The sequence below is a fragment of the Scardinius erythrophthalmus genome (assembly GCF_964197995.2).
Source record: "Scardinius erythrophthalmus genome assembly, chromosome: 16".
Lineage (NCBI taxonomy): Eukaryota > Metazoa > Chordata > Actinopteri > Cypriniformes > Leuciscidae > Scardinius > Scardinius erythrophthalmus.
The window spans coordinates 34,792,252-34,808,702 of record NC_138236.1 but is presented as its reverse complement, the minus strand read 5'-3'; the positions used below and the strand labels follow the sequence as shown (position 1 = coordinate 34,808,702).

General features: G+C 38.4%; 1 protein-coding gene across 2 annotated transcripts in view; it reads right to left on the bottom strand.

Moving 5' to 3' along the window:
• The window catches only part of celf3b (cugbp, Elav-like family member 3b), a gene marked incomplete at both ends in the record, with an annotated part of 48,999 nt that overhangs the window by 29,534 nt on the left and 3,014 nt on the right, over positions 1 to 16,451 (bottom strand). For both annotated transcript variants that reach the window (XM_081388118.1, XM_081388119.1), the window contains one exon: positions 13,324 to 13,406. In XM_081388118.1, the coding sequence (XP_081244244.1) occupies positions 13,324 to 13,406 (83 nt within the window). The remainder of the gene's footprint in view (positions 1 to 13,323; positions 13,407 to 16,451) is intronic.

The following is a 16,451-nucleotide window of genomic DNA, read 5'->3' as shown; positions in this document are numbered from 1 at the left end:
CTCGCGTGAGCCAACTCACTACACATGATGATACACGATACATGTTTTTAAAAATACAAACCATTATTTTATTATCATAAACATACATCACTAGACAGGTAATGATGGTAGTGGTAATGGTGGAGGGGTTTATCTTCGCTGTATGATTACAATGTCCTTGACAAGGAAAAAAAGGATGAACTGAAAAAAGCTTCTAAAACACTAGGTTAAATATTCCCTTGAGTCATATTCCTGTAACAGACTTATGAAATGAAGCATATCTACACACACACGCATGCAGATCCTCAGGCAGGGAAGCTGTCAGCACCTCATCATAATCCTGCTAGATGAGGGTTTCATTTAAACACATCTGCAGGCTTTATATTAAGTCTCTCTCACTCACACATAAATAGATTTTTATGCAGTCTCTCACTCTCACATGCATACACACCTCCTGTACAGTTTACAAAACACACACAGCAGGACGCACACACTCGGTAAATCTCAACCCCTGCAGTAATTCTGAAAGGATTTTTCATGGATTATGGAGTATTAAATCCCAGGATTATTCAAACAAATTGCATTTTTTTACCCTCCATCCCCAGCCAACATGAAGTCATCCGACCAAAGCATCTCACTGGGGGGAGTTTATGTGTGCCGCTGATTTGCTATTTTGTTTTTTTACATTGGACTACAATAAAAACTACACACACACACACAGACACACACACACGCACACAGTCACACACATGCACGCACAGACACACACACTCATGGGGCATTTGCAGCACATTTTTCTCCCAAACATTTCCATTCCATATTAGTCACTTGTTGCATCATTCATGTTACCTAGCAACCTGTCATCTCCTAGTCAACCGTATCTTAGCAATGATCTCCCCCCTCCCGATGGTTTCTCTCCTAGCTTGTGATTGTGTGTCTGTTTGGCAAAGTATCTGCCTGTCATACTAATATTCCCATCATCTCTACTGTTTTACATATGAAACAAATATATGTATGAAACAAATGCAACTGTGAGCGGCACTTGCTGCTGCAAAACTCACCATCACAGTGCTAGGGTTTTGTGGGTGGTTGCCAGGGTGTTGCTATGTGTAGGTGGTTGCTAGGGTGTTCTGAGTTGTTGCTAGGAGGCTGCTTACTGGTTTAAGTCAAAAGGGTCCATCTTCAAGTCTTTGCAGTGTTCTTATTGTTAACTTAACCTATTGATGGAAAAATAAAAAATGTCACCTTGGCAACTAAGTTGAAAATGTTAAAGTTACAAAAAAATAAAGAAAACTGACATAAAGAAAGAAATTAAAGCTAAATAGAAATAATAAAAAAAGGGCGAAAGCACACTACAGAATTCCTAAAACTAAAATTAAAACTGAAAATACATAATAGGATATAAATAATACTAAAATAACACTGTCTATGTGACATTCTGGTCTTTAGATATCCTTAAATGTACGGTATAATTACAATAGAAACTTAACAGCACGACTTTCCTCCACCAGCCTCATGATTTGATACTCTCTGAGTGTGAGCAAGCAGCACTAATGGTCTTCCTCTGTATCAAGGCTCCGTGACAAGGTGTGTGTACTATAATCGCTGCACGTTCAGAAACGCAGCTGTTGTTCAGATCATCAGGAACAAAAGCTGATAAAAAAAAAGGGTTGTTTAGCTCCTCTGAAAGAACTTTGCTCTGTGGGCCACGCCAGTTTAACCCTGTCAGATGCTTCAGTGTATTGACAGCTGTATTTCTCTCATTACGGCGAAGATTTATTTCTGATCCCTCGTTTCCCATCCTCCCACAGCCCGGCCCTATTCATCTCTTCACTCTCCTTCATCTCATCTCATCTCATCGCATCTCTCCTCACTGACCCAATCCCTTTATCCTTCAGATGATGACCAGAGAGCAGAGAAAACGAGATTAACAATTAGGAATTAGAAAACACTAGTGCAAAATACCCGTGCAAAATCAGTTTTTGTGTGTGTTTTTAGTAATTGTTGGTTTGGTGTGTTTGAGTGCTCATTGTTACAATTACACAGCAAAAGTTCAGTGACATTTTTATTTGTGCATGGTAGAAAGCACACAGTGAACTCCGAGAAAACGCTATGCTTGAGCAAACAGTTTGTGAATAGGCAACTACAAATGATGCCCGTGGAAGAGACTGTGAACGCATTGAACAGGATATGTTTAGTTGGTGAATAGCATAGGCTACTATTACACAGTAGAGATAACGTTAAGCGCACCAGAATGAAATATAATATTCAGAAGTAAACAGCATAGCTGACTTACAGATTCAGTAAACATCCACAAATGAATAAGCGCGTCAATTCAGAGAGCAGTGCAAAGTGCCCGTGCAAAATCAGTTTTTGCGTGTGTTTTTAGTAATTGTTGGTTTCTTGGTAAAGAAAACACATTTTTACTCAAATTAATCAAAATGGATTTATCACGCTTTGGAGCCAAACTATAATATTCAGAAGTAAAAAGTGTAGCTGACAGATTGTCAGAATGTTTATTTTTAAACCACAACCTTTTAAAAATGATATATTTAACGATATCTTTAGCATTTCTCATCCAAACAACGTCAAACTTGGCACTGCACTTACTCGTGTCCGTGGCAAGACACCTGTCAAATTTGAAATCCATCGGACTAACGGTTCGAGAGATATGTGGTTAACAGACACACACACAGACACACAGACAGACACACACACACACAGACATACAGAGGTTTCTGTAATTTATGTAAGGAATAATTGACGACAGGCCGTTGAATTATTAGAAAAATAATGCACACCCGAGGTGGTAATGCGGTCACGACGCGAAGCGGAGTATCAGACAGACACACACACACAGACATACAGACGTTTCTGTAATTTATAGATAGATTATAAACATCAATCTGACTGCAATTTAAAAGGATTGAGGATTTCAAATGTATACTTTAATCAAAATGTTGGGGCCTTGAACAGGGCTGCCAACTCTCAGGCGCTCAGCGTGAGACTCACGCAGAGAAAAATCGCGAAGCAAAGAGGACACAAGATAACGCAGGTTACTTATGATCTGAAACAAATTCTCAGCCCTCATATTCTGTCAATTTTATTACGAAATTCAAACAATAAATACCGTTTTGGCGCTTGTAAATGTGACGCGACGGATCGCTGCAGCGCCTCAGTTCAAGCGGGACGTGAACCGATCATCTATGCTCTTTACTGCTAGTTAATAGTAAATAAACACGAATGAACAATAGGTTTGTTGAAAGATACAGAACAACTTACCGAAATGTTTATGCCTCATACATAATATCGATCAATCAGTGTTTTTTTCAACCGTGGAAAAAGGTCAATAAAACAGATGGAGAACAATGTCACATGATGTTACATTTACCTCAGAAAAGCCATTTGATGACCATAGCATAGAGAGATGTAGGCTATTTTGCTAAATATGTGCCCTATATTACAATATATATATAATAACGTTATAATATAAACCGCATTATATTTAAGTTAAGTGGTTACTTTTAACCTTTAATAATAATACCAGATGACAGGGCTCTTTGTACGGTTACAGATTTTTTTCTTTACAGATTTTTTGTCTTGAGAAAAATTAACAAGAATCTACTGTACCTAATATTTATCCAAATTAATCGATATTGAATCAAGATCGGAATCAAATCACACAAATTGAATTGACTTGAAATCGAGAAATTTGTGTCTAGCAATAAAAAAAACAGTAGCCTTCCAGTCATTTTACCATGTAAACATTGTGACATGTTGTCACTAAACTTAATAAAATTCTGTGTAGTTACCAAATTGACAATCTCAATACACTTATTGTGATGAAAAAAATTTTTTTCTATTTTTTTTCCCGTGCTTAGTCGAATGTGATAGTTCACTATTAGCTAATCAATATTTTTTCATATCTCTCAGAGGACTACTAACTACTACTATATAGGCCTACAGGTTCATAATTAGCATGAATAATGCATAATGTATAATTCATTCTAAAGTAAATATAGTGATAACCCACTAGTAATGACTAGTATTACTAGATCCTTTAGAAGGAATTACTGGTTATTTGGATCAGTATTCTAAACTTGAATAACTCTCTAGTAATTACTGAAGTCATTATAAGTTTTGGGTAGTAATTCCTTCTGACAGATTTAGTAACATTTCAGTCATTACTAGAGGGTTACCATGATCTTCACTTTAGAATACTGATCCAAATCATTAGTAATTCCTTTAGAGGGATGTAGTAACACTTGAGTCATTACCATCCAAAACCTTACAAAAACCTCAAAAGCTTACAATGACTTCAGTATTTACTAGAGAGTTATCATGCTTTTCACTTCAGAATACTGATCCAAATAATTAGTAATTCCTTCTGAAGTATTTGGTAATACAATACAATACAATACAATACAATACAATACAATACAATACAATACAATACAATACAATACAATACAATACAATACAAACTTTATTTCTATAGCACATTTAAAAACAACCATGTTGACCAAAGTGCTGTACATTTAGAAGAAACAATAAGTAGACAAGATACAACACCAAACAATTACAACAATTCTCATGCCGGATTAAAAGCCAAGGAATAAAAATGTGTTTTAAGTCGCGATTTGAAAACCAGAAGGCTGGGGGCCAGTCTAACATGAAGAGGCAATTCATTCCACAGTCTCGGGGCTGCGACTGAGAAAGCTCGATCCCCTCTGCTTTTGAGACGCGTTTTAGGGACGACAAGAAGAGACTGGTTTGCAGACCTTAAAGATCTTGAAAGAGCATGTGGCTTCAACAGAGAAGTAATATAAACAGGAGCTAGTCCATGAAGGGCTTTGAAAACAAACAATAGAATCTTAAAATGAATCCTAAAATTAACAGGGAGCCAGTGAAGAGAGGCAAGGACAGGGGTGATATGCTCACGCTTACGAATGCCAGTAAGAAGACGAGCGGCCGAATTTTGAACCAGTTGTAGACGAGAAAGGGAGGCCTGGCTAACACCTACATACAGAGCATTACAATAATCAAGACGTGTTGTGATAAATGCATGTATAACCCTCTCAAAGTCTATGATGGATAAAAAGGGCTTAAGCTTAGTGAGAAGCCTAAGTTGAAAAAAACTGGCTTTCACAACAGAGTTGATCTGCTTCTCCATTTTAAAATCACAATCCATTTTAACTCCCAAGTTTATTACAACAGACTTAACATAAGGTTGCAAAATGGCCAGATTTATTTGTGAGACATCAGAAGTGGCACTGGGTTTAAAAATCATGGCCTCAGTTTTACTCTCATTAAAGTTTAAAAAATGTATAGCCATCCAGGCTTTAATATCATTAAAACAGTCAACCAATCCTGTTAAAGAATTACCATCATTTCTTTTGATGGGCAGATAGATTTGCAAATCATCTGCATAGAGATGGAAACTGACGTTGTGTCTTTTTAATATTAATCCAAGGGGGAGCAAATAGAGTGAAAAGAGAATTGGCCCGAGAATCGAACCCTGGGGAACTCCACATGTGAGAGACACAGAAGGTGAAATAGAGCCACCAAAACTGACTTTAAAATCTCTGTCTGACAAGTATGACCTAAACCATTCTAAGGCAGTACCCTTAATCCCTACGGCATGCTCGAGGCGAGATATAAGGATACTGTGGTCAACTGTGTCAAATGCTGCTGTGAGATCTAAAAGCATAAGAATTGCACAATCTCCAGAGTCAGTTGAAATTAAAAGATCATTAGATCTTTTAATTTAATACTTGAGTTATAGTGGGTTACCATGATCTTAACTTTAGAATAATTATACATTATATGCATGATTCACATTAATTATGAACCTGTAGTAGTTCTTAGTGGTTATCCAGGAGGTATGAAAAAAATAGTTATTTTGATTTGCTAATAGTGAACAGTATCTTCAAGGATATCTATTTTTTATGTGTATTTAAATGTTTAAAACATTGTAAGATATAATAAATGAATGAGTGCAAACTTTATTAATTAATTGAAGCACGATAGCAAGTCAAATAGCCTTGTTGCTGCCTCTGTGTGTCTCTCTATTTAACCCTCTGGTGCTCTTTGGTAATTTTTGATCTAACAATTTTTTTTTTTTTTTACTTCATCGGAATGGTACGGAGCTTGGAAAAAGTTTTGGGCACTTGATATGTGAACACACACACACACACACACACACACACACACACACACACACACACACACACACACACACACACACAAAAATCGGGGACATGATTCAAAAAGGTTAAATGGTTCTGGAAAAAATAGTCACACTTGTGCTCCTCGTGGTCAAAAATGAGTGCATTGGAAATGAATGGGAGACGAAATTGATCTAGAGAAAATATTTGTTATTGCGGCCAAACAAAATCTCATTTTATGCGATATCAAGCTCAAATTTGGAACACAACTTGTTTAGATTTATGGCTTTGATTTTCTTTCAGTTTTAGAGTAAAACATGATTTTTTTAAATATATTTTTTAAATAAAATTTTAAAATAGTATTTTAAAATAGTAATATAAAATTCTATAACTTTTTTTAAGTTAACTTTTTTCCACTTATTTCACTTCAGCAATAATTTGCCAAGTGTCGCCTTTAAAAGGAGATCAAACTTAAGTCTGTCCTCTAAAGAATTCAAGATCTACCACAGTTTAAGTTGGAAATTAAATTTTCAGGTCTATGGATTATAACTAAAGCATAAATATAACATAGTACCATAAAATCCCCTAAAAATACAAAATATTAAATAAAAAACATTATGAAACTAAAATATAATACATTCATTTCATTGAAATAAAAAAATGTGGTGAATTTTGACTGCCACGCGTACAATGGCTTCTCGTTTTCTTCTCGTTTCAACCAGTAAAAAGCTCGGCGGTTACGTGCAGTGTAGCCTAGGTCTTATAAAGCTGTCTTGGCTAATGGTAGCAAGAATATAGGTAGTACATCTCAACAGTGACGGATTTCGTGTTCGGGTTTGGGCTTCAGTTTAAAGCCTGTGCAGACCTCTAATTAGGGAGCATGATTAGTCCTAAATATGTTCAACTTCTCTCACGTTTTTTAAAGAATTAACAACACAAACTTAACAGACTAAACTGACAGCTAGTTATCTGCCTTTTTATACCAAGCTCTAGATTGTATAACAGTACTTTACTAGATAACGATATCATTGCTCAATCAGAATTTACGACATAACCCATCCCAAACTCAGCTTTCATGACCTCTAGAAATCCTCTTGGCTTTGCTCTGGACTCTACATTAGCTGCCAGCAGCTGCTGCCTTTGAATTCATGTCACTGTTTCTGTGTACTGTTACAGCACAGCCTCTGCCCCACCCCCTCGCTACCCACAATCCATTACAGTCCATTATCAGACTGTATATGTCCCAGCACAGTCACTGTGAGCAGTGATACGAGTCTCCTCATCTCTCCACTCGAAGAGACACCGCCTTAGTCACTTCAGGAAGAAAGTGTCTGCCAAGAATATAACTAATTTGAGGATTTAATAGTGCATACAAGTTGTTTTCTATAAGCAGTGAGTGTGTGTGTGGTTTGGGTATGTCCTACGTTATAGGACAAAAATGTCCCCACAATGATGGGAATATTCGAAATCCTTGTCCTTGTAGGGACATATTTGGTTCACTAATAAATCATGCTAAGAGATTTTTTGTTGTTGAAAATGTAAAATGTTTTCTGTGATGCGTTTCTAGGTTTAGGGGTAGGAGAAATGTACCGTATAAAAATTATAATGTCTATGGAAATCCCCATAATTCATGGAAACCCAATGTGTGTGTGTGTGTGTGTGTGTGTGTGTGTGTGTGTGTGTGTGTGTGTGTGTGTGTGCTTAATGACCACTAATTACATTTAGTCTAATGTGTTTGTGATTTATGTCCTTACCACTACACACACACCCAAAGTCTAATTAGCAAGTGATATATGCCTTCATAAAACATAAACATGCTCCACCACACACACACACACACACACACACACACACACACACACACACGTTTGTTTCAATACATCAGTGAGGACATTGCATAGACTTCCATTGATTTTAAATTAGATTAATGATATCTTCTATGGCCTAACCCAACTGTTAGTTGCAAAAAAAAACATGCAAAAACATATATGAAGACTAAGCCTTATAACCCACAGTAAAATGTCCTCACTAGTCGGTTTTTCATAATATTTTACTATATAAATTAGGACATTTGGTCCTCAAGTATAGCCAATCCTGTATACATGTTGGGTTTTGATGTTTTATGGGGACTTTCCATAGACATAATGATTTTTAAGTTGTACAAACTGTATATTCTTCCCCAAACCCTAACCCTCGCCATAAATCTTCCCATCACAGAAAATACCTTAGGGTTACATAATGTAAACCCTGGTTCCCTGAGAAACAAGACGCTGTGTCATGGTGTTGTTGATGCTATGGGAACGCATCCAGGCGTGACAGGTGTCTGAAGCACATGTAGAACACGCCGATCTTGATTGGCTGACGGCAATAGTATGACGTCACATGGAGCGCATGTGCGTATTAAAGGGCACCTGCATTAGACGTTATGCGCACGCATGTCCAAGGCATGGCCGCACAACATAGCATCCCGTTCCCTTCTTACGTTTACGTTTGTTTTTATTAACAGGGTTAATGTTACGTTCATACGTAACCCTAAGACGTTCAATGAACTCAACACTGCATCATGGTGTTGATGCTATGGGAACATAATCCCAACTACTGCTACAGCTACCTGCTACAACTAGGCTATGAACTGTGTACAATCATAGTGAGCTAGGTATAACAACTCTACGGCCAAGCCCAGAATTAGACACAGGTAGACCAAGTCCAGAGAGGAGGACAGGCACCTGCTTATAGCTCAGGAGTAGAGCTGTCTAAGGCAATCCACCAACATAGTCACCACTATGTCCCAGTAATATGCTTATTCATAGACTAAACAGCAGAGGAATCCAGAGTGCAAACTCTACAGAGCTCACTCTATTACTTGCCAACTCGTTACAGAAAGCAACCATAACATAAGGGAGCATAACCCTGCTCAAACCCTGCATTTGTCTGCTCTGTATCCAGGGAAAGAATAAAGATACTCAATACCTTTATTATTGAGATATAAGTGTCCCGGTGTGCCTTTTTTATTACTCTCAGCTCCACTACATTATGAAGAGCATGCTGAAGCTGACATATATTTGCGACTGTCATGCACAGCTTACAGATGCGCTATAGGCCTACAGGTGGTAGAGAGAGCGGTCACCTGATTCTAGTGATAGCCCTGCTCAGATCTCCATCACAGCCATCCCATCAATAGTTGCTATGTTTACTGCAAGGCCAACTGCTCAATGCCTCCAGTCAACCACAAATAAATCATCTCACAATGACTCTCTCCTTCTGAAGAGGTTGTTTCACAGCAGAACAGCTAAAGAGTGAAGGGGTCACATCATCTCACTGCGACCACTAATTTAGTAAGCTTCTTCCTCAGCAGTTTATTAATAAACCTCCAGAAATAGAGGGAGAGCAACCAAAAATTAAGGGGTCACATCATCTCACCACAACTACTCGTCCAGTAAGCTGCTGCCTTAGCAGGGAGGCCCAAGTGCAATCCCCCGATTGAAGCCGCCACACTGCCTCATTAGCACAGGGCCTGAACCATGAGGTGCAGACATCTCACTCTCATCTTTCAAGAAAAGAGACAAGCGAGAGTGGCGCTCCTTCATCACAGTGAGTGGATTTTGCTGCCTTAAGAGCCGAATGCACTAGCTCCATTCCCATAGGCAAGGAGGGAGCCTTCAAAGAGGATGCAGTGCCAGGGGAGACGTAGCTCACAAGCAACTCTTCAACCCGGTGCAAATCTAATTCCTCAGAACTAGACACGCCACATAATATGCTCTGAGCCAGGTTGGCCTCAGTGGCCACAGAGCAGGCTTCCTAAGCCAGCATGAGAGCAATGGGTTTAATAAATCTCCATTTTGTGTTGAAAGTATTTGTAAAGCAAGCTTCCAAATAAAAAAATGAGACTTGCCCAAAAAAAAATTGCCTATCAGGAGAATTCAAAAAAAGAGAGTACTCTTGTCAGACTGCTCCCCCAGCTCCTCCTACAATCCACCGTATCGATCCCATATTGTTGCCTTGGCAGCAAAGAGACTCAAACTGTGAAGTGCAGATGCTTGACTCTCATCTCTCAAGAGAGAGTCAAGCATAAGTGGAGCTTCCCACAGCGAGCGTGAGAGCCGAACTCATTCGGTGCAAACACTTGATTCTCATCGCTCTACAGGTCTAAGTATTAGACAAATCCTATGCTACAGGCAAATTCGGTCCTGCACGTTCGGTTCAGTCTGGATGAGTCCGGTCCAGAGTTTAGCTCCAGTCCAAGTGCCTACCCCTGCTCTAAGAGAACCGAGCAAAAAACAGAACTTCCTGCTGCAAATGCATCGCTATGAGTGCATCCAACTCCCTCAAGAGTCAGACGTGCTCCTTGCAGATGCTAGATTCTAACCTTTGAGAGAGAATCAAGCAAGAACAAAATATACAGAACAACAGATATAGAACGAATAAATGAAATGTATTTACATTGAACAAAACAATAATACTAGAATAACTTAAGTTGTTAAAAGTAGAGTCCGTTTTCACCAAACCATAAAACAGTCCATAAGAAACCAACTGTAGTGATAATCCAATAAAGAGTTATGTGGTTTGCTGGAAAGTTGAGTCTTTAAAAGTAACTCTTCAAACCAGCTGTTTGGTGATCACCATTTGGTTGTTGGGTTAGCGAAGACATACACACACAAAAAAAAGATAAGAGGAAAAAAATGGCTAAGACAAACATGTACACCAATTAAAACTCCAATATATATATAGCACTATAAAATATTGAGCAAGTAAAACAAATGTCCTGTGTGATAGTCACAACCGGTCAGGCCTGGATACGTTCCCATTGCGTCAACGCCATGACGCAGCGTTGAGTTCCCTAGAAAGGAAACTTTCTGCATTTTTACATTTTCAAAAAACTTAATTTGTTATAATTTATAAGCAGTTTTAAATCAAAAGTTTAAAAGTTAGTTAAATAGTAAATGTATAACTATACATACGTTTATTACCACTCTTATTCTATGAGAACAGTGAAGTCCACACCACAGCTATAATGATAACGGCACTGAGGAATGATATCAGAACAATGTTTCAAGCTGACGAATGATAAAAAACATCGACAGCCAATCAGAGTCCATTCAACTTTAAAGAGACTGAACATTGTAAGTGGCAGCGCATGCTTATAATAAACATAAAGTTATCGTTTGTTGGTGTGGACGCTAATAGTTATCGCTATAGTTATCTTTATAGGTATAATAATAGTTATCATCTGTTGGTGTGGATGGTACAATAGTTAACATTATAGCTATAATTACAGTTATCGTTATAGTTATTGGTATAGTCATTGTTATAGTAATTGTCCATTGGTGTGGACATTAATTTAGTAATCGTCATAGTTATTATACGTTGATGTGGACACTATAGTTATCTTTATAGATATTGTTCTTTGTGTGAATTGGCTTTTACACTTAAAACATACACACAGAGCATGTAATGTACCAATGATATATATATGCACCCAGAACTGCATCCAGAGAGATTGTTATCATCAGTACTGCTGACCAAAGTGAACTACTAAACACACCGCAAATGTACTGTTGTGGAGAAAACCCACACACAAACACACACACATATTCTGTGAGTTACACCACAGAAGCATTACAAAGTGAACTGCTCATAATAGCACTTCCCAAAGGAGAGCGAGGCCACGACACACACATAAACACAAACACACTCCTCTCTAATATGAGAGGACATTTTCATCTTCAACATTTGCACAGAAGATAGAGGGGAATGAAGAAACAGAGACAAAAGCCCCTTTTCACACAGCGCGTTGATCCTGTGTGAACACAAACACGTCCCGGACTGATGCCGGAATCGATGCCGGGATGGGTACCTAGTAACATTGCCGGGATCAGTCCTGGAACGCGTCCCGTGTGAACAAAAGCCAGGACCAATGCCGGAAGGGGTGTGTCGTAGTGATGACGCACATGCCATCGCACGGGCCTTTCTACAACCTATGCTACAGCATTTGGGGAACGAGCCACTCGGCAAATCCAGTGGTGCTACTGGGGAGTATGGACTCGTCTTCGTGTAGAGATAACGAAGAGGAGTTATCAGCAGAACTGACATCTGACAGGAGTTATCACATCCTGACATCACGTGTCTTTACGGGATCTTTATGCGTGTGAGCGCACTGACAGATTCTGGAAAATCACTGACAGTGTGAATGAACTAAAATCAAACGATCCCGGGACAAATCCCAGGACACATTATCCATGTATTTTCCGGAATCTCTGTGTGAAAGGGGCTAAAGGGGAGGGACAGGAAAAAGCAAGGATGAAAGGAAAAGATGCAAGTTGTATAACGTCTGTCTTAGGCTGCCCTCAGTTATTGCCCATTGTCTTTTCTTTCTCTCCTGAAATTAAACCAGTGTTTGTGCTTCAGTGATGCACAGAAAGGGCCATCTGTCACCCCCAGCCATCAATACAGCAGAGATAGCCTATTCCAATATAAAATTTGATAGGACCAATATCACATATATAATTTAATATCACATATATTTTGAGTTGGCGTGCATAATAGGACAGAGATGAAGACAAAAACATGCAAATTCAAAAGGAAATAAACAAAAAAAGAATGGGAGGACAGTGACAGAGTTTGAGAAATGACTAGAATGGTAACAACAGGGGGAAGAGACCAAAGAAAATAAGAAAGAATGTAAGTATCCATACAAAGACTGTCAGAGGGAAGGACTGACAGCAGAAGGGGGCGGAGAGCGGGATAGAGAAGATTGTTGGAGTGATCTTCAACGAAAGGTCAGCCTGGTGTCACGCTGGTAATAGGATTAATTACTGCATTTGCACCCCACCACCCCTCCATCCCATTGTGATTACTCTCCAATCCCGTTCTGTGACAAACAGCCACCCTCAGGCTCTGCTCTGCACCATGTTTACATTTTATTGCTATATTTCTGAGAGTCTACAGCTTGAAAAGGTGTGGGGAATAATCCAAATAATCTCCATGGCTACATACAGCTCGTCATAATCCAGATGGCACACACACACACTCTCTCTGAGATGAGACGAGTCTTGCTGTGTGTCCAGGACACACACACATACTCAGAGATGGCAGATCATGAAAGGGGATAAAACACTGCAAGACCCCTGTCATGCCCTCTACACACACACACACACACAGAGAGAGAGAAAGGACTTACCCCTGGCAGTGTTTTCTGTTCATGAAGAGCACTTTGTGCTTTAACGGCTGACTCCCGTGCACAATACGTCAGAAAGGCACATCCTAAAACAGAAAGACAGACTGTTACTATTTATTGACAGTTTGTTTTTGCAATGTTTTTTTAATAAATATACATAAACATAATTTTCATTCATGAAATGATTATATTTTGAAATATATTATATAATAATAATATTATTATTATTGTTGTTGTTGTTATCAATCATATTAATATATTATTAATTATATTAATTTATTATAAGCAATGACCTTCATTTTAAATTGAAATTCAGTTTCGAATCAACTTTTTATTTCATTCTGTACTTTTTATAGAATCATAAATATTCAGCATCATTACACATGAGGAGTGACAGAAATGTAATTTCACACTCATTACATTTTCCCAGTGAGCCTTCTGGGATAGCTTACCACACACACACACACACACACACACACACACACACACACACACACACACACACACACACACACACACACACACACACACACACACACACACACACACACACACACACACACACACACACACACACACACACACACACACACACACACACACACACACACACACACACACACACACACACACACACACACACACACACACACACACACACACACAAAGCTACAAAGTAAGCAGGCAGCAGCAGCAGCTTATGCCTCCATTTCTCTGATTGAAAACTTGACGTATAGAGTAGAGTAGTAGAGTATACAAGCGCATGCAAACATGAGCAGCGCAACAAACACCTCTATAGAACTGTGTGTGTGAGTATCCTGGTGAACCCTACATTACACAGTATCCGAAATCCTTGTCTCTGTGGGGACATGTGATGTTTTTTGACATTTTTATTACTTTCTGTTTTTTATAAATGTTTTTTTATTAAATATTCGGTTTTTATTTTGTTTTAGTACTTCATCTTATGTAAATTAAATGTAATGGAACAAAACTGAGGGTTCAGTACGTATCTCGGTTTTGACGTCATGGTTCGGTACAGCAGGGGGGAGAAAACTAAAATAGCTTTTTTTTATTAAACAGTGGTTTTTATAAACAAATTGTGTATCTGTCTTTAAATTAATTCAGTTATAATTAAACGTTTCTAAAGGATAAAATGATCTCTGCTAATGCTGTAAGCTATATAGTCAAGTCATGTCACCTTTATTTATAAAACGCAATACAGATTGTTTCAATGCAGCTTTACAGTGATAACAGGAAAATAATGCAACAAAGTTAGTTTTCTGCTGTACAGCAGCTCTAAATTTCTATCTATATAGGGAGCCCTTACTTGCACATTACTATAATATTAAAGGTTAACAACAGAGCCCAAACTATCAGCCTAAATTCAGTTGCTATTTATTGGTAGATATAATAAACAAAACTCAAATAACAAACTGTACAATGCACAGTTATTGCATTCTAAATGTAATTGTAAAATTATGTTTTTACTCCAATTCGTTGTTGAAATATAATCATTTTCATGACAGATATTTTAAACATACTAAATAATCAAGACATCACTAACATGTTAAGTAAAATATAAAGAATATGTAGGCTAATATAGTGCTTAGCGAAAGAGTTCATTTCTCTAGCTGACTAAGCTGTTGACACTGAATGACTTGCCTGAGGTAAATGTGACATTTAAACATGTGACATATGTGACATACAAGCTGTTTTACTGACGTCTTTCTGCCGTTAAACACTGATTGAACGATTACACGAGATATAATACGTTTCAGTAGTTACTGTATCTTTCAACATTTCTTCAGATGTTCATTCATGTTTATTGAGATGATCGCGTTCACTAAACTGAGGCGCCATAGTGATCCGTCACATTGATGACGCCACATTAAAGGTACAATATGTAAGATTTTTGTAAAAATATCTAAAAATGACTTGCACAGTGTGATATATTTCCTGCCGTTGTGCACTTACAATATCCCAAAAGTTCCAAAAGATTTTTAATTTCAGAGAAATTCTAATTTTAAATAATGGCTCATCATTGGTCATTGTCTGACATAATATCCGCGTTATCCCTGCGGTTTTTGCTTGTACTGCCATAGTAACCATGGCGATAGACGTGGACAACTGTGTTACATCTAGCGGCACGTTCACGTTGTTGTTGTTGCGTTCAAACATTATGGACCATGGCCAGCAGACAAAAGGAGAAATAAAATGGGGATCAATATCAGCGTGGCGTTTTCGAGATGCCGAGAGCTCCACATCCGCGACTAACTTCGACTTGACAGAGACGTCGCTTTTGCATGTAACGTTACTTTATTAGCAGGTGAGCAAATGTCCATAAAACAAATCAATGTTATATAGCTCAACATGATGAAATGTTAAAATATGATCTGTATGTTATTCTAATGCTGATCTAGCTTGCTAGTCTCATACAGCCATAACACATAGAATAACATTATAGTTTAGTGTGATAGTGTAGACCAAGTGAAACAGCGCTGCGTTACCTCACAAGTTTAATTAGTCAAATAAACTGACCTGAGTGAGTATTAGCACTTGCTGGTAGTTCGGTAGAATGAAATGTCCTCATTCCCTTATATCCGCAGGAGTCTTGTGTGGCACTGATATCTGTCTCTTATTAGCTCGTCATCAACCTACGCCTTTGTTATTGTAAGAGGTTAGCGACCCCTAGCGGCGAAATAAATTACACATTGTAGCTTTAAAGAGCGTCAAACTAGAGCCTGTCTACGGAGAGCCTGGCCACTCCCTATTGTCCTATTGTACCGAATTTTGGTTGTAGTTCCACCAGAGTTCCACTGGGGGCGATCGCCCATGAGTGCAAAATGAATGGGAGTCTATGGAGCTAGACAGCTAAATCTGTCTCTTTCACCCGACTGCCGTTGAGAAATCTCAGATTTGATTGTAGGTTGCAAGTTCAACATGGGTTATAGGTCGAAAGTTGAATGAACGAGTACTTATGTCCTTTCGATTTCTTACAGGTTGAGTTGTTGTTGCCCATAAAACGCTAGCATTCTGCTAATGAACGCTGATTGTTGAGTGAAGGACTGATTACGACCAGAGATACCGCTTGATGGCATCCGAAGCGGGACCAGAAACAAACAAAACAAAAA